Source organism: Corylus avellana, chromosome ca6 (genome assembly GCF_901000735.1).
Source record: "Corylus avellana chromosome ca6, CavTom2PMs-1.0".
NCBI classification, from domain to species: domain Eukaryota; kingdom Viridiplantae; phylum Streptophyta; class Magnoliopsida; order Fagales; family Betulaceae; genus Corylus; species Corylus avellana.
The window spans coordinates 8948646-8966564 of NC_081546.1; the positions used below are offsets into that span (position 1 = coordinate 8948646).

Here is a 17919-nt window from a genome sequence, read left to right on the forward strand (position 1 = left end):
ATTCTAAATAGTAGCCTTATGAACCTCCAAAATTTAAGCAATCAAGTCTTTTCCCTTTGTGTCAAACCACTTCAAATTAGGAATATGAGCCAAATCTAACGGTGCACGAAGATTATTCCCATATACATCAAAGAACAAGCTAAATCCGGTACTCCAGTTTGTAGAATGATTATAAGCAACCCCCGCCTAGAAAAGCTTATGATCCCATAACTTGAGATAATCACCACCAAACTACGAAGCAAATTTCCCTAGGAACAGTTGGTAACCTCCGTCTATCCGTCAGTTTGAGGACGATAAGCACTACAAATTAAAGTCAAGCTTGCTATTTGACAAACGCCAAAGAAACCTCCCAAAAAAAATTAAAAAAATAAATAAATGTCGGTCGTACTCCTTAAAAAATTAAAAAACAAAAAATTTATAATATATATAAATAACAAAATAATTTAATTTCCTTTTTTTAAAAAAATAAAATAAATTCAAATAAATTTTTTTAAAAATTCAAAAGTGACTCGCGAGCCACCGGCGACTACCTCTGGTGTGGTGGCTCGCAGGCCATCCAGAATTCGCCCTAAGGTCGCCCGAAGCCACCTTCAGCCTCATGGGTGGTTCGCGGGCCACCCTAAAGGCTGGGGGTGGCCTTTCGCGCAACCCAGGGACATCTGGGGTGGCCCACGAGCCACCCCAAAGGCGGTCAGGGGTGGCCCGAAAGGCCACCTCCGGCCTCATGGGTGGCTCGTGGGCCATCCCATGTCCCTAGGGGTGGCCCGCGAGCCATGCATGAGGTCGGAGGTGGCCTTTTGGGCCACCCAAAGGCAAACCATGGGTGGCCACCCCCGACCACCTCTGGGGTGGCTTGCGGGCCACCCTAGATGTCCCTAGGGGTGGCTGTCGATTTGGTAGCAAGTCGGCAGCCACCCAGCTTTTTTTTTTTTTATTAGGTGCAACAGGAGAAATTTTTAAGTTTTTGGGTGTGAGTGGTTGTTATAAACGCAAACTTTGAGCACCAATATTTTCAAAATTAGACACGTTTGAATAGTAATATACTGTTAACGCGTCGCTATTCATTCGCGAAAGGCGATGTGTGAATAGTGTTATTGTTCACGCGTCGCTATTCACGTGTGAATAGTGATTCACGAATAGTATGTTACTATTCACGCATGAATAGTAACACTGTTCAAACGTCCATATTTTATGGATATGGACGTCTAAACAGTAAAATGCCGCAATTTAGTGACGTTTTCCAAAAACATCACTATTCCAAATGTCACTAATTGTGCTTCTTTTCTTTTTTTGTAGTGTAGAAACGAGTTGACAAATATTTGGAGGATTAAAAGAGACGATGGAAGAGTTAAAACTTGAGGAAGCCACTGAATGTAAGAAATAGTTTGAGGAAACAAATTTTTCCATGAGCAATTGGCTCTAATATGATGTAAGGTTTTGGAAAGTGTTTGGTTGGTTGATGATCAAAATAGAAAACGGAAAAATCCTCATATATTGAATCAAACTCCATTTGAACTTTATATGCTTATCCTTATCTCAGAAACATCTATTGTTGATGAAGTATCTTCACGGGTTGGCCCTTGAGTGGGATTTAGAGCTTGTTTGGAATTGCGTTAAGGAGCTTAAAAAGTATTTTTAGTACATAAAAAGTTGTGTCAAACAAAAATAGTATACCGTATTTGAGTGATGTGGCTGATCCGTCTTCTTACCATGAATAAACGGTAATAAAGCTTTATGCTATATTGTCTTCTTCACACAACAACTGAATATGTTGGTGGCTAAAAGAGAACTCTTATTTTTTTGTGGCCAATTTGCAGATTGGAGGTTACTTTGGACTTGCATCTCAGGCTTCAACTTCTCTACAACAAGCATGCGTATCTACTAACCGGTAACTACGTTATACCAAATCAGTACTTTTGAATATCGGGTCATAAGCATAGTTTTAACCTTTGTTATGATATTTTGATGTTTTCTTCTTGTTTTGTTTTGTTGGTTTCTCTGTTCTTTGAAATGTTCTTCGATTTTGCTCTTCACTTTCTTATTGAGCATTGGCATATTTCAGAGATGCTGAGTTTGCTAATTTGGACTGGGATAATCTTGGATTTGGTATGGTGCCAACTGATTACATGTACATTATGAAGTGTTCTAAAGGTGAGAGTTTTGAACATGGCCAACTTTGTCATTTTGGAAACATTGAGTTAAGCCCTGCTGCAGGAGTTCTAAATTATGGGCAGGTAAGCTGCATTTGATCTTTGTTTAAATATTCGAAACTACATACTTCTCAAATGAAAAATGGAGATAAAAAGAAAGCACAAGTAATTCAAATGTAAAGAATTCATTTCAATTTACCCTTCAGGTGAAGCCTGCAAGAGACTTATAATCACTTCAAAATTTGAGCAGGGGGCGTATGAAGGTACCAAAGCATATAGGAAGGAAGATGGGCGCCTTCTTCTGTTTCGTCCAGACCAGAATGCAATTCGCTTGAAAAATAGTGCTGAGAGAATGTGCATGCCATCACCCTCCATTGATCAATTTGTAGATGCTCTGAAGCAAACTGTCCTAGCCAACAAACGTTGGGTAATCATCTTCCTATCTTCAAGAAGATGTTGAAGTTCGGGGAAACTTCATTTTGGACCCCTGAATTACCACTCCTTTTGACATGCCCTCCCGCCAAACTTCAAAATCTCTCACTTTAAACCCCTAAACTTTCAATTTCTATCATTTTGAACCACTCTGTTAGATTTTAAACGTTAAAAGTTAGACAATGACGTTTATACCCGTAACTTTTTTTATAAAATTTCAAATTTACCCTTAATTTCAAATGAATTTTTTTTAATAAAAATAAAAATCACAAGGTGACCCAACCGTGGGTCATCTTGTGATCCTTTTTTTTTTTTTTTTTTTCACTTTTTTCAATTTTTTCTTTTTTAATAAAAAGAAAATTGAAGGGTAATTTTGTCTTTTCAAAGGTTTTAACAGCAAAAATTGGCAGAGGAGTTCAAATTGACTGCAATTGAAAGTTTCGAGGTCTAAATTGTGAGGTTTTGAAGTTTAGGGGGCATGTCAAAACGGGTAGTAATTAAGGAGTTCAAAGTGAAGTTTCCCCTTGAAGTTTTCATTGGAAGCTTAATGTTTCATTAATTATGAGCAGGTTCCTCCTCCAGGGAAAGGGTCTCTATACATTAGGCCTCTAATCATGGGAAGTGGAGAAATATTGGGTTTGAGTGCAGCACCTGAATACACATTTCTCATATATGTTTCCCCTGTTGGCAACTACTTCAAGGTGAAGAGATTTTTTTGTTTTTCTATTGAAGCTTACATCATTTCCTCTCAGTGATTGAATAATACAAATGCTCTTTGTTTATAAATAGGAGGGCTTGGCACCCTTGAACTTGTATGTTGAGGAGGAGTTTGATCGTGCTTCTCGTGGTGGAACTGGTGGTGTCAAATCAATTACCAACTATGCCCCAGTAAGGGATTCATTCTCTAATGTAGCTTTTTGCAATTATGTTTTTATTGTGTTAACAAATTATTGTATTTGAAATCTAGGGTTTGAAAGCATTGACTAGAGCAAAGAACAGAGGATTTTCTGATGTCTTATACCTGGACTCAATGAATAAGAAAAATATTGAGGAGGTCTCTTCTTGTAACATTTTTGTTGTGAAGGTATTTTTTAAATTAAGTTTTTATTTTAATTATTAAATTAGCCTAACATGTTACCATGTTATTGTCTTGACTGGATGTAAGCAAAGAAAAAAACATTGAATGAATGAAGATGAATGAAAACATTTGACAAGTAATGAACCTTAAGATAGGATAAGAATACCTATTTCTAACCCAATTAACCACAATGATACATATAATATGTCAATGACAACTTTTCACTCAAACATCATGGATTGTAATGATCCTAAGCGTTTCATATGACTTAGGTGCAATCTTAATCATATGTATATAAGCTTTTGAGCACTCTCCTCTTATACGTAAGCCAATTTTTAAGGATGAGTTATATAGACTAAGCCTTAATTCTCACATAAAGCTTATGCAACTTGATGGGTTTTTGATTTAATATTTGAAACTTGCTACCGGTATGCTCCATTGAACATTGTAGAATCCTAAACCATATTACTCCCTCTGTATTATTTATAATCGGCTCACCCTATGCATCATGTATGTGTTTTTCACTTTTTTAGGGCAATTCCATTTCAACTCCTGCAACAAATGGTACCATTCTCGCAGGAATCACTCGTAAAAGCATCGTCGACATTGCTCGTGATCATGGTTACCAGGTGATTTTCTTGTAATTAAGCTTTGAAGTAATACATCCAACTGAGAAGGGCTTCTATTGAAAAATAAAAGGCCCTTTGTCTAAATGTAATGCTTATACTTGAATATAGGACTCACTGTTTTTGTTTTGCTCTTGTCAAGTTACTCTTTAGTCTTTGCTATGAAATCCTTTCCCTTTGCTTCTGAACCATTTTATTTACAGTTGGTAATGTCTTTGATTTGTTAATTGGATTATCAGGATTTGGTAGCTCCTAATTGTACAGAATTCATTTAGTCAACAAGAAACCTAATCAATGAGTACCTATTTCTTATTCAAAAATTCACGTAGTTTTTGTTTTGTCAATTGTAACATGATGACAAGTTCTGTAATTTGGGACAGGTTGAGGAAGGCACTATTACAGTTGACGAATTGATACATGCTGATGAAGTGTTCTGCACGGGAACCGCCGTCGGTGTGGCTCCTGTAGGGAGCATCACGTATCAGGGTAAAAGGTAACAATTGACTATGTCGAGCTCGTTTCGCAATAACTTTTAGAATAACTTTTTTCTTTTTAGCAGAAACACAAGGGCATTAACAAACAACTCGTTTTTATCGCATCACAACCAAAAAGTAAAAGGCGCCCTAAAAAAGGTTTTACCAAACGAACTCGAGTTTCTAACTTATTCAACTATTTTTTCTATATGTAGGATGGAATTCAAAACGGGTGCTCAGGCTGTGTCTCAACAACTGTACATGACCCTTGAAGGGATAAAAAAAGGTGTAATTGAGGATAAGAAGGGCTGGATAGTGGAGATAGGTTAATGAGCTCTTTCATCCTCGTCATTCATCAATGACCAAATACCAAAATAGTTGTGGAAAATGTTGCTCTTTTTTTTAGCATAATTTAGTCATCATAAAAGTCAGAAATGTATGCAGCCAAAAATGAATCACACAACTTTAAATGAGAAATGGGAAGACATTACCTTATGTGTTTTAAATTGTCGTATAGAATGAAATCAGAATAACAAAATGCAATTCAATGAATCCTATTTCTGTTAATCAAATTATCAACAATTATTATCTTAGAAGATAACTTGTTATTCTTGACTAATTGACGCCGGGCTAAACTAAGATTGTTCTGACAGCGTATAATAGCAGCTGAAATTAAGAATTGAAGATAGAAAAGGGAACTCGGGAAGAGAGAAAAATACAAATAGGAAAGAGAAAGTCTCTAAGTGCCTTAAATAAGCAAACAGAGAAATAACTCTGAAATACTTAAATTTAATTGATAGTATAAACTGAATTTTATTATAACAAATAGTAGATGGCTTTATATAGGCTAAGCACCTCCAAAATTAACAAGGAAAAGGAAAACAAATCCTAATAGGAAAAGGAAAATAAATCCTAATAGGAAAGGAAAAACCCAATCCTTATTGAAAAATGAAAACTAAAACACACATGCATAATTAAAATAACAATTTTCTCAAATTCCTCCTGCATCACTAATCCTATGAATAGAAAAGATGAAGTGATGCATCAAGACCCCTACATTTAGCAGCTGACATGCACATTTACTGTGCACCTTAGTCGACCAAGGTTCAATTGCCAGAAATGCTACTTTTCATATTGGGTTCAATTTTGATCCATTTTGAATCCTGTTTGATTCCATTTTTGTAAGATATTTTTGTACCTTACAACCAAATATTTTAACAAGTTATCCCATGCATTTTTAATATGTTTTATCATTATTCTATGTGATTTAACCTCTTGAAACCCAATTACATCACTTCTATCAACCTCTCAAAATCCTCAACAAAACAACAAGAATATTCAAAAATTCATAAACTTAAGGTCATGACAATAGAAAGTGTTGAGTAAACATGTGTGAGTGTAAAAAGTTTTGAGTCCCACTATAATACCCCGACTTTTTAAACCGTTTTAAAAAGAGTTTTAACTCTTTACTCAATCAGTTGTTAGCCTTCTAAACCAGCCCTAAATAGAAAATCCTAAGCCACCTCAGCAGAATCAAGCTCTAACCAACTTTTAGAAGCAAAAAGTCCAAAACACCATCACTGGGCGAGTGCTCGTCCAGGGGACCACACCGAGCGCTCATCTGAACCTCACGCCACCCTCGTGAGATCGTACTTCTAAATGCTATTGGCCTTTTGTGAACAGTACACAAGTGCTCGTACGAATAGTACACACGAGTGCTCGTTGACCATTTTTAGACCCTTGGTTAATACCTGAAACGTACGCTTGAAAAGCATTTTTCGCTCGTTGTGAATAGTACACGAGCGCTCGTCCAGGGGACCACATGAGAGCTCGTTCCTTTTTAATAAGAATCCCCATTTTACCCTCAGATTCCTTCTCTTATAAATACTTCCACACCCCATTCGACCCAGCCCTCAAATCCGCCTCTGAAACCTTGGGAAAACCCTGCTACTTTGTCATTTGGGTGTGTGTAAGCTTGTAAGTAACTTGGAGAAGGGGGGAGCATTGTTGAAGAAACCTACTTGTTGAGGTAATCTCTACACCTCTTTGATCTTGTAAGTTTCTTGTTTTACTATAGCCTAAATGTTTCCTTGAAGGTATGATTACTCATTTCAATGCTTTAAGCCTTTTGGTGTTATAGCAATCCTTTGCACCATTTTCTCGCTCGCCCTAGGGAACAAGCGCTCGACCTGAGGCTGGCACTTGTGTTCCTTAGCCGCATAAATGCCAACAAGGCCTTAACACCCTTTTTCGTTATATGGACCCTTGTAGAGTTCTCTAGTACAGCTTATAATGATGAGTCGTGTTTCGTTATAGTAGGGATTCGCAATGTCAAAAAAATTAAGCGAGCATATGAGGTAAGTAAACAATACGAACAATTTCCTTAAAAACGTGGACTATGTCAGTTGACTGACCACGCATATGATATGAGCATGTCTACATTTTTTTAATCACTTGGTAATAACTTTAATACTTGTTGATAAGATGCATTGTATGACATTGTACACTGGTACGTGCGGAATAATGGCTATGGGCATACTATATAGACTTCATTCTATGGTCAAATGTGTGTGGGTTGGCCTTGGATTTAGTGGTTTTCATGACCAGCACAGCCATTGCCTAATTGTTGGTCTATAACACCCAGATCCCATATTGAGAAGATGAGAAGAAACTCACATAGAATGGGTGGTTTATAAAGATAGTCATGGGTGCTAAATCTCACATTGCCTAGTTACTAGGTAAAACTGGGTTTTATAATGAATTCTAGGAAAGCTCTAAATTGACTAGTCATTTTGGGGTAATACCACAGATGTGCCTAGAGCTTTTTCCTGAGTCGTTACAAGTGGTATCAAAGCCACTGCCCAACCTGAGATGGGGGGAGCGTGCACAAGCCTATGAAGGTCGCTAGCAGGCACTCGCTGTGGCGGACGCCAATAATGGGCTAATCCCATGAGAGTCACCAGCAGGGATGCTGGGTCCTAAGAGGGGGTGATTGTAGCGTCCCACATCGTTTGGGTATTGTGATGGGGATGCGTTTATATGTATACTTACACCTTTCGTGACAACAACGCACTTTAAAGCCATGATGGTCATGATCCCATCAGAACTCTGCAGTTAAGCGGGCTTCTGCAAGAATAGTACCAGGATGGGTGACCTTCTGGGAAGTCTGGTTCAGGAGAGTCAAAAGCAAACAATATTGTATGTCATTGGGGTGGAGTGTTACATGGTCACTACATGACGTATATCATTAGTATATTTTCAAAATGTATTAACGGAGACAACACCTCTTTTCAATGTTTATCAAAACTACATGTTTATTTCTGGTTGATAATAATGGGCACATATCATACTAAATTGTAAGGTTTACTTACTAAGTCATTAGACTTACGCAATTATTACCCTTTTAGGGAGCTTGTCACTAGGATCCAGGAGTGGCGCGATTGCCACCACAGCTTTTATATTAAGATTCCTCATAAAGTTATCATGTTTGCCTTAAATTATTGTTAGTTGCTCAATGTTTTTAATTTTAAGGATTATACTTGTACTGTAATGTTTATAGATTTCTCAGATTTATTTCACCTTCTTATGTATTAACTCTGATAATGCTTAGAGGGGCAATTTCTTATTTAGCAACCAGTTGGTTAAACTAGGGTAATTGCTAGTAACCCTGTCAGGCTGGCCAAGGCTAGTTTTGGGGGCGTTACACCCACACTAAAAACATTTAAGAAGTGTGAGTGATTAATATAGCATGGTCCGGCCCAAACCCATAGGCTTAAGCATTTGGGTTGAGTGATATCTCAACATGCTATATTATGGGCTCACTAAGAAACTCCTTAAGGTATAAATCTGTTTAACAAGTGGTATCAAAGTCGATGGTGGTATGTGATATGGTTGTAACACCCTAGTGAAATCAATTAACTAATAATTGACTCCATGGTTTGCATCCTAGTCTTATTCTACGAGGAACAAAACTCAAGAATCTCATTCTCTCTAAAGAGGGTTTGCAAATGAAGAATTTTCATTTATAAACAGAGATAGCAATCATTTAAACCCACAATTAATAAATAACCAAAGTAAAACTTAAAGCATCATAACATAGATAAGTTTCCAAATTTCATGGTCAAAGGCTAGTCATCTAATAAATTACAAGCCAATCTAACTGCTCTGAAAACATAGTCACAGTTTACACTTAACAAAGGTACATCATAAAAATGATCTCAGTCATATCCTAGCGGGTGGCTCCATCAGCATCCCACATAAACTTGAGCCACAGGAGATCTAGGTCCTAAAAAATGATCCAGATCCAGTCCTTCACAACAACCAGATGCCTCTCGGGATCCATCTTCTACTAAATTATCTATAACAACATAGATATACATATAGGGAAAAAAAAATACAAGAGTAAGTCCAACGACTTATTGAGTATAAATGCACATAATGTACACATCATTATATGGTGAATTAAGTTTTTTATAAACCACATGCAATATAATGAGGTTACAATTCATCATATGATCATAGATGCAGTATAGATATAGTACATATTGTAATACAAGAATCATGTCATAGTTCAACTCCATATGGTCTACTTGAGATATTACATCTTCTTGGCAGTGTTGGAGCTGTCCCGAGAGACTTGTAATTCAATCCCGATGCCCTGACTATTGCACGATGCAATCCATAATACTTGCAACCCAATCGACTCTGACCTCGGGTGGCCCACGCTACTAATGGTGTAGGTCTTGTAGTGACCACCAATCAAACATAGTTGCGCCGGTCACAAATAACCATTGGATCCAAGGTTTGTATATAAACATAAACATCTTTTGACCATAGGGTTAACTTTTATAGTAAACCCATGGTTGTTATCCCGCACATACCAATGTATCATGTCATACAATACAATTTAGTCTTTCTGTCTTTTACTTACATGCTTTTATAAATCTCCTCATTTTCATTATCTTGTTTAATCAGCACACGTTTTCTCAAAATAAAGTTCACAATAATCCAAAATGTATTTCGTGAGAGTTGTAAAAGTCTGGTGCTAGGCAAAAAACTCATTTCGAACCAAAAATCCATTAAACCACTTATAAGCAAGTCCTAAAGTCTTAACACGATCCTTACACAGAGTGCTAACCCAAAATAATGTCTTCATGTAGAAGAAACTAAGTTTAACATCATCAAAACGTTAACACATGCTTAAACCAAGATTAAGACCAATATCATCAATATAAGCTTAAAACCTACAAGCTAAGCTTAAGAAAAATATATAAACAGAACAAGAACAAGATAAAAGATGAGTTACAGCAAGAAAGTTACTTCGTTGAGCAAAAACCACCAAGATCTCTCATTCTCCTTCCAAGCATTCTCACACACACTCACAAGGGTTTAAGCTGAGAAATGGGCGAAATAAATGCTGAAGGTTGAATGGGGGTATTTATAGGGTGAAAAAAGCTGCGGATGTTGCTTTCTCAGGTCTACAAATAGTTGAATGTTTAGTGGTTCATGGTTGAACATTCGGTGTACTATTAACCAACAGGTATAAGGTTACAAGTCAAACGTTCTGGTGGTCCTTGCACGAACATTCAGGTGCTATGCACTGTGAATTCTCCATTTTTTGTGGCACTTTGAATCGACACGTCACTATTATTAATAGAGCCAATAAGAATTTGGACTATAGCCTCACTTGTACCCACATCAAATAGCTCCCGAAGCCAATTATTCTTTCACCCTTTAGAGTCTTGATCAATGAGTTCAGCTACCCTTGCATCTTCATCTAGATTTCCTCTAGGGGATTGACTTACCAGAATTGTCCTTGTTTGTTAAACAACATGGCTTTTCCACCGTACTATTCATAATAAAATAAAATAAAAATAAAATAATTAAAAAAGAAAATAATTATTGGTATAAAAAAGTTAAAAAAAAAATGGTATTGAAAAGTGGAAAATTTTGTTTTGTAGTGATTTTTTTATTTGAATAATAATAAAAAGTAAATGATGTGATATAAAAAGTGAATAATGTGATATAAAAAGTGAAAATGTTTTGCTTGGAGCACCCAATAAATTTTCGACTCTTGCTCGTAATTGCCCCACCAATATCTCTGCATCATACTATTTATCTCCCAAAGTAGTGACTTGGGTAACAAAAATATGCTCATATGTTAAAAACAAACTAATTTGTATGTGGTAAAAACATCAAGGATAAACCTCTTATGCGGTCCATCTGCAAAAGGGGTCTTTTGCAGCAACTAATAGAACAAAGACTCATCACCTAAAGCACAAAAAATATACACAAATAATCTACAACTTAATGCACTGGATTTTGAACTCAAAACAAAGAAAAATTGAACTAAAGAGTACGGGGTGGGCACAGGTCGGGGCGGGGTGGGTATTGGCATTTTTCTCACCCACCCCGCACACTGCGAGTTCTGAAAATTCTGACCTGTCTCCCGAGAAAATGAACAATATTCGCGCGGGTTCGGGCGGTTCGGGGTGGGTCAGGTCATTACGGGTTGTGTGGGTTTCTTTCTTCTCCATTTTCGTTTTTGTTTCTTTCTTCTCCATTTTCTTCTCCTTTGTTTCTTTCTTCTCACAACCCAACAACAGAAGTTATAGAACTCCAAAAAACAAACCTATAAACAATGAAAAAGAAAATTTATTTGTTGAACAAACACAAGTTACACAACCCAACATCAGATCCATTTATGAAAGAGGTCTAGAGAGAAAAAAAATCTGGATCGTGGTCTGTGGAAGAGGGAGTGTCGCAACAGCCCGTGGTCTGAGAATGTGGAGCGGCGGCGTAGACGAGAGACGGAGAGAGAGCAGATCATAGAGACTAGAGAGAGCAAGAGAGAGAGAGGAAGGCTGCAAGAGAGTCGGAGAGAGAGCAATAGAGACGAGAGAGAGGAAGGAGGGAGAGCGGCGGCAGAAAAAATAATAGAGGGTGAGAGAGTTAGGAACTTAGGGTTAGGGTTTTTTGGTTTTATACTCATGCTGGTAGGATCGGGGTCGGGCGGGTACCCGCAAGAAATAAATCCATATACCCGTAACCCGCCCTGCCCCGCACAGGTTGGGTAAATCCTACCCGAACCTGCAAAAATAAACATAAAAACCACGTAGGGTGGGGCGGTTCGGGGCGAGACAAGTCGGGTCTGTGGGTTGGGCGGGTTTTTGCCCACCCCTACTAAAGAGACAGAAAGCAAGAGACCACGTGGGTCTATGCTGAAAACCACCCAGCTAGACCCATCGACCCATGGCGTCGACGGTGAGAGATCCCCGTGGGTCTTTGCTGAAAACCACCCCACCAGACCCATCGTGGGTCTAGCGTTGGCGCCATGAGTGACATTTTCCGGCGCTGTGAGTCATTTTTTTCGGCTTTAGGATGAAAAAATTCCTAAAGGGGTTAAGCTTCCCCTCTAGGTTTTAATTTTGAATCCAAAAACGAGTTTTGAGGCATTAGAAGCCGATTTTGAGGCTGGGTTTGGCAAAAAAGAGGCCAGAGGGGGGCAGCTGGGTCTGCCGGCTCCGATGGGATGCTGGCCGGCACTTTTTTTTGTGGTGCTCACAATGGGATCATTTTGTTCTTCTTCTTTTGATAGCTCCTCTTGTTGTTCCTCTTTTGTGGGTGTTGGGAGATCTTCAGTACTGGAATTGTCTTAGGTTCTTTTGGTGGTTGGATCAAGTTGGTGGTGGAGAGATGAGGACCTGGATGGTTATGGCTGGAGGTGTAGGTGATAATGAGCATTGAAGCATCTGTTCTGCATCTGTCTACCTGTTCACGCCAGACCCACAACTGGGTCTGGCCGGCACCGCCAATGGGATGCTGGCCGGCGCTTTGGGATGCTTGTCAGGGCAGGTGGTGTAGTTGTGGGTTTGGGTTTGCTTGTTCTCTAGTGTTTTTATCTTATTTTGTTAAAATGCAATGGTTAATGTGTCGACAGCTGTATGGATGCTGCAAAAGACCCTTTTTATGCACCGATCGCATAATAGGGTCTCTCAAACATAAAATACTCAAAAAGAAAAAGAAAAAAAGAAAAATATAGAAGCTCGGCCCAAATTACTTTACATTGCAAGCCATGTCGAAGATTAATTATTAGTGCTGATAACAGGCGCTCCATGTGAGGAAAGCAACAACATGATGCCCTCATACCCACTCGAATATCTTAGGCCCACATACATTAGAAAAAGACTTTGTTTTTTTTTTTTTGAATTTTTTGAATTTTTGAACAAAAATCAAGCCTCCTCTTCAGTTCAATCACCGTGGACCTCCAAGCTCGGCATTAGAGGCATGAACAAAGGCAACAGATGGGCATCCGACAAGAAGAGGAAGATCCTCTGTTGGTGTCAGGCGCGGAACAAAATGAACAGCAACAAGAAGAGCGTCGTGAAGAAGAGAATGGAGGGAGTGTGGTGAGACGAACGTGGTTCGAGTCGAAGAAGATGTGGGCAATTGCGGGGCCCTCCATCTTGAGCAGGCTGGCCATGTACTCCCTGACTGTCGTAACCCAGTCATTCTCCGGCCACCTCAGTGACCTCGACCTCGCTGCCATCTCCATCTGCACCACCGTCATCATCGCCATCACTTTTGGTTTCATGGTTCGTTACGATTTCCCTCTCATCTTATTTCTTTTTTTTTTTTTTTGTTGGTCTGCATTTTCATTCTTTGGGAGATGGGCGGTGTAGCTGGGCATGGCGAGCGCGCTTGAGACGCTCTGCGGCCAAGCTTTCGGAGCCAAACAGTTCAATATGCTGGGCATTTACCTTCAACGTTCTTGGATTGTTCTGTTTCTTTTTTCGGTTCTGTTATTGCCCATGTTTGTTTTTGCTTCGCCGATACTGAAGATTCTTGGCCAGTCCAATGCTTTGGCGGAGCAGTCGGGTGTGGTGGCAATTTGGCTGATCCCGATGCACCTGAGCTTCCCCATTTCAGTTCACATTGCAGAGGTTCTTGCAAAGCCAGCTGAAGACTGCGGTTATTGCTTGGATCTCAGTGGGAGCTCTTGCAGTCCACGTGTTTGTGAGTTGGTTTTTTGTTTATAAGCTGAGGGTGGGGATTGTTGGGGCTGCTCTCACTCTTGATTTCTCTTGGTGGTTGTCCGTTTTTGGACTTTATGGGTACGCTGTTTGTGGTGGGTGTCCTCATTCGTGGACTGGGTTTTCAGCTCAAGCGTTTGCTGGGCTCTGGGAGTTTTCTAAGCTCTCTGTGGCTTCTGGGGTCATGCTTGCGTATGTGTTTCCACTCTTTTGCTCTTTCTCTGTTCTCTATGTCATATGCTTGATGTAATTTTGAATGTGTTTGTGTGTGTAGGTTGGAGAATTTCTATTACAGGGTATTGATTATAGTGTCTGGGTATTTGCACAAAACTGAGGTTTCTGTTGATGCACTTTCCATCTGGTTAGTTCCAAATTCCTGCACCGTATGCCTTTAGCTTCTTCTTTGTATTCTATTTGCTCGTTTCAGCTTCTTCGTTTTTATAAATTTCGCTCTGTTTGGCAGCATGACTATCTTTGGCTGGGAATCTATGATTCCTCTTGGATTTCTGGCTGCAACTGGGTACGTTACTGGTTGTAAGTCTCTGTTCCCCTCACTCCAATTGCAAAACATACTAGGTATGGTTAAACATGTATATGATTTCAATTAGAATAGTGAAACATGGATAAGAAATGAGTGGCAAGATTTGAGGTTCAAGAAATATAGATCAAGGGTTCCTATATGTGAGCATCTTCATGGTTTTACTTGCCCAATACTATCCCATTCCGGCAAAATTATAGTTCTAATCACCTTCCCTGTTAAGCTTTCTCTTTTTCAAGTGTGTGAAATAAAATTAAGGCAGTCCTTCTACCACGACTGCCCTCCAGTGATAGAATATCATCTAGTCTAAAAATGTTTCTGATTTTATGGGCCTTTTGGCTTTAAAGCGTGGGTTAAGGCTCAATGTTTTTGAAAGAGAGTTTCAAGAGAGAGCTTGTAATAGTGGTCAAGATGTAGCCCTTGGCATTTCATTCTGTGAGTGTCAGCCATTTCGTGGTAGTAAATCAAGAGAATGCAATTGTTAAATATCGTCGTTACTCCCCTCTTCATTTACTTTGTATATTTTCCTCACTTCAAGTCTGTTTTCAGTTACAGACCTGGAGTATGAGAGTTTGGGACAAGAAATTTAGTTTAGCACCTTGAACTATGATGGTGAACAGTCATCCTATTTCATGTGTCTGACAACCATGGCTTTCTTTTTTGTTGTGACTTAGCATTTCAGTTTAGCAATTTCTGTTTCATGGCTCTCTTGATGTTTTAAATTCCAAATGTAAATTAGAAATTTTGGCTTGATTCTTTGGTACACATTGTTTCCGATTCAAAAAAGTTGGAGAGTTATTTAATGTCAGTTATATCTGTGGTTACGTCTTTTTTTAGTTTAGCTAGAATCCACATTTGGAGTTGGTAAACGTGTGTGAGGTGAAACAACAAATGATAAACAGTTGAATAATACTAAAGCCTCTTTATATGTTCTTGCAGCACCTAATCTTCTGGATTTATGTTAGTCGATCTAGAAAACAACCCATCATATTCTCACTAAGCAATGCCAATGAGAAAGAAAGCATCTTTTTCACTCGTTTCCATTTTTAACGGTGTTATATATGTTTTCTTAATTCAGGGTTCGTGTAGCAAACGAGCTTGGTGCAGGCAATGCAAAAGGTGCAAAGTTTGCAACCAAAGTCTCAGTGTTGACCTCCTTGGTTGTCGGACTTCTGTTTTGGTCAATAACCATAGCCTTCCATAAGAAGCTTGCGATGATCTTTACCTCCAGCACTTCTGTTACTGCATTGGTCAATAAATTAGCAGTCTTGTTGGCATTCACTATTCTTCTAAATTGTGTTCAACCTGTTCTTTCGGGTGAGATACTGATTAAGCACTCAGTTCTGGCTTTGCCCTTTTCCTTCAATAGAATTATTATTTTTCATCAAAAAATGATTTGGTGCCATGTGTTGCTTTGCAGGGGTAGCTGTTGGCTCTGGTTGGCAAGCTGTGGTGGCTTTTGTAAACTTAGGTAGCTACTACTTAGTTGGAGTGCCTCTTGGGGTTTTCTTCGGCTGGTTTCTGGCTTTCGGAATTACGGTATATGTCTGTTACATTGTTACAAATACTTCAGCAATTAGGATACTCATATGGTAAATAGAACCACCCTTTTGAGTTCCTGAATCTTGCATGTCGTGAAGTATAGAAGCCTAATGTTGACCATGCAACTGCAAAGTTATGAAGGCAGCATATTCATCATTGCCTCTATCAAATGATTCCTTTCTTGGAATATAATTTCTTGGTTTTACTTGTGCATAATTGAACGAGCAGGGTATCTGGTGTGGAATGATCGGCGGAACTGTGGTTCAGACATTGATACTAACGATCATCACCGTCAAATGTGAATGGGAAAAAGAGGTACGGTTGATGTAGGATACTCGCAGGTCATTTCATTTGGTACTTTGTCGAAAATTCAAATAAAGATTTTTGTGGTAAAACCATCATCAACAGGCACAAAAGGCTCATATTCATACAACAGAGGAGCAGCTTCCAACCACTAATCTCAGCTCAACAAATCCATAATTTATGCGGCAAGGAGATGTTTTCTATCAATAGTGTGCGAGTGTTCTCTTCCTCTAATACATGTTTAGATCTACATATGTGAAGCTTGAGTATGATCTGACACCAACATGACAATACGCCACCATTTTGTTGTTAGGCATAGTATATGATTCAAAGGGGAAATGCTAATTAAGAAATATATTTTTCTTGGACGAATGTTCAATTCTTCGCCTCCAATGGTTGTGGACGGTGGCTAGAGAGGAAAAAACCTTAAAACTCCTCATTTCTCTCTAGAAGAATAAGGGTTTGGAAATCAAACCCAGAACCCTAGATCCGAACAATATATATATCTCTCTCTCTCTTCAAGTAGATGCTCTAGTACACAGCCTCCAATTTTGCCACCATGGACATGGTTTACTTGGCGGACAAGAGGGCATGATACCCTGGGATCAGCACTTAAGGAATGTGCGGCTGCTATTGCACGAGCAGTTCTTCCACCATGGAGATGCAGGATCAGGTTACTGGCCGCTCTGGTTTCTTACTATGGCGGTGACACCAAGGCGCTGCTGCATGTTTGAGCTTTGATGAATCATATAATGTCATATAGTTTAAGGTCAGATTCCTGTCAAAATTTAGTAGTGCTTTTTTATATTTATAGATTGTTCTTAAATGATTTGTATCAATGGGTGTTTTTTTTTTTTTTTTTACCATTATAGATCTCATCATAAAGTCTTCGTAAATTTGGGGTTGTATTTATACACCTATAAGGAGTGCATTTGATTTTTCTTGGATAGTCTCAGTGTACTTTTTAATGGTTGCCATAGATCGTTTTCTGGGTTCCAACACACACAAAGATTGAAGAACCCCAACAATCAAATAGAATCCCTTCCTCCACACTTTCACTACTACCACTCTCTCTTCCTCGGTTGTGTCCAAAATGGAGGAAGAGCAGCCGAGAGGCTGTCCCTCTGGTGGGTGCTGGTCAGATCTTGGAGTAATCTTGAAGAGGTTGCAGGGCAAATGATTCGGAGAGGGAGGGAGAGAGAAGAGAGAAAAGAATAAAAAAAAAAAAAGATATAATGTAGCAAAGTTTCTTATGCTGCTCTTACAAGAGTATCAGAGTATCAAAGTATGTGTTGGACATCGCAAAAACTTAGAAAGAATGTGCATCACTTTTATATATATATATAAGTTTATAACATACTTGTTTCTTTGAATTCGTTTTATCCTTAGGCCCCGTTTGGTTTGCGAATTAGACCCTTGGATTGGACTAGCTAACACTAGGTATAGCTAGTCTTTTGTTTGGTAACACTCTATTCCTGAGAATAGTCTATTCCCATAGGACTTCTAATTTCATACATACAGTGTTAGCTAAGCCACTCAAAAAGGAGTGGTTTAACTAATCATTTACTATGGGATTAAAATTAACATGAAAAATTGCCAAAAAAACCCCTCCATTCTCAAACTGCAACGACCTCTCCACTCTGCACAAGGTATTTCTTGGATTTTTTTTTCTTCTTTGTACCGTTTCTCTTTTTTTTTTTTTTTTAATTCTATTTTTTGATTTCTTTTTATTCTCTGTACCGTTT

General features: G+C 38.7%; 1 protein-coding gene and 1 pseudogene across 1 annotated transcript in view; both read left to right on the plus strand.

Annotated features, from left to right (window-relative positions):
* The window catches only part of LOC132185673 (branched-chain amino acid aminotransferase 1, mitochondrial-like), a 23970-nt gene extending 18733 nt beyond the window's left edge, over positions 1-5237 (plus strand). Inside the window, exons 2-10 of the mRNA XM_059599441.1 lie at positions 1818-1888; positions 2063-2234; positions 2401-2577; positions 3152-3283; positions 3372-3470; positions 3550-3666; positions 4194-4289; positions 4667-4779; positions 4975-5237. Of these exons, the coding sequence (XP_059455424.1) occupies positions 1818-1888; positions 2063-2234; positions 2401-2577; positions 3152-3283; positions 3372-3470; positions 3550-3666; positions 4194-4289; positions 4667-4779; positions 4975-5089 (1092 nt within the window). The 3' untranslated portion in view covers positions 5090-5237. The remainder of the gene's footprint in view (positions 1-1817; positions 1889-2062; positions 2235-2400; positions 2578-3151; positions 3284-3371; positions 3471-3549; positions 3667-4193; positions 4290-4666; positions 4780-4974) is intronic.
* Positions 5238-12990: 7753 nt separating this feature from the next.
* LOC132184397 (protein DETOXIFICATION 27-like) lies at positions 12991-17380 on the plus strand (annotated as a pseudogene).
* Positions 17381-17919: the final 539 nt, after the last annotated feature.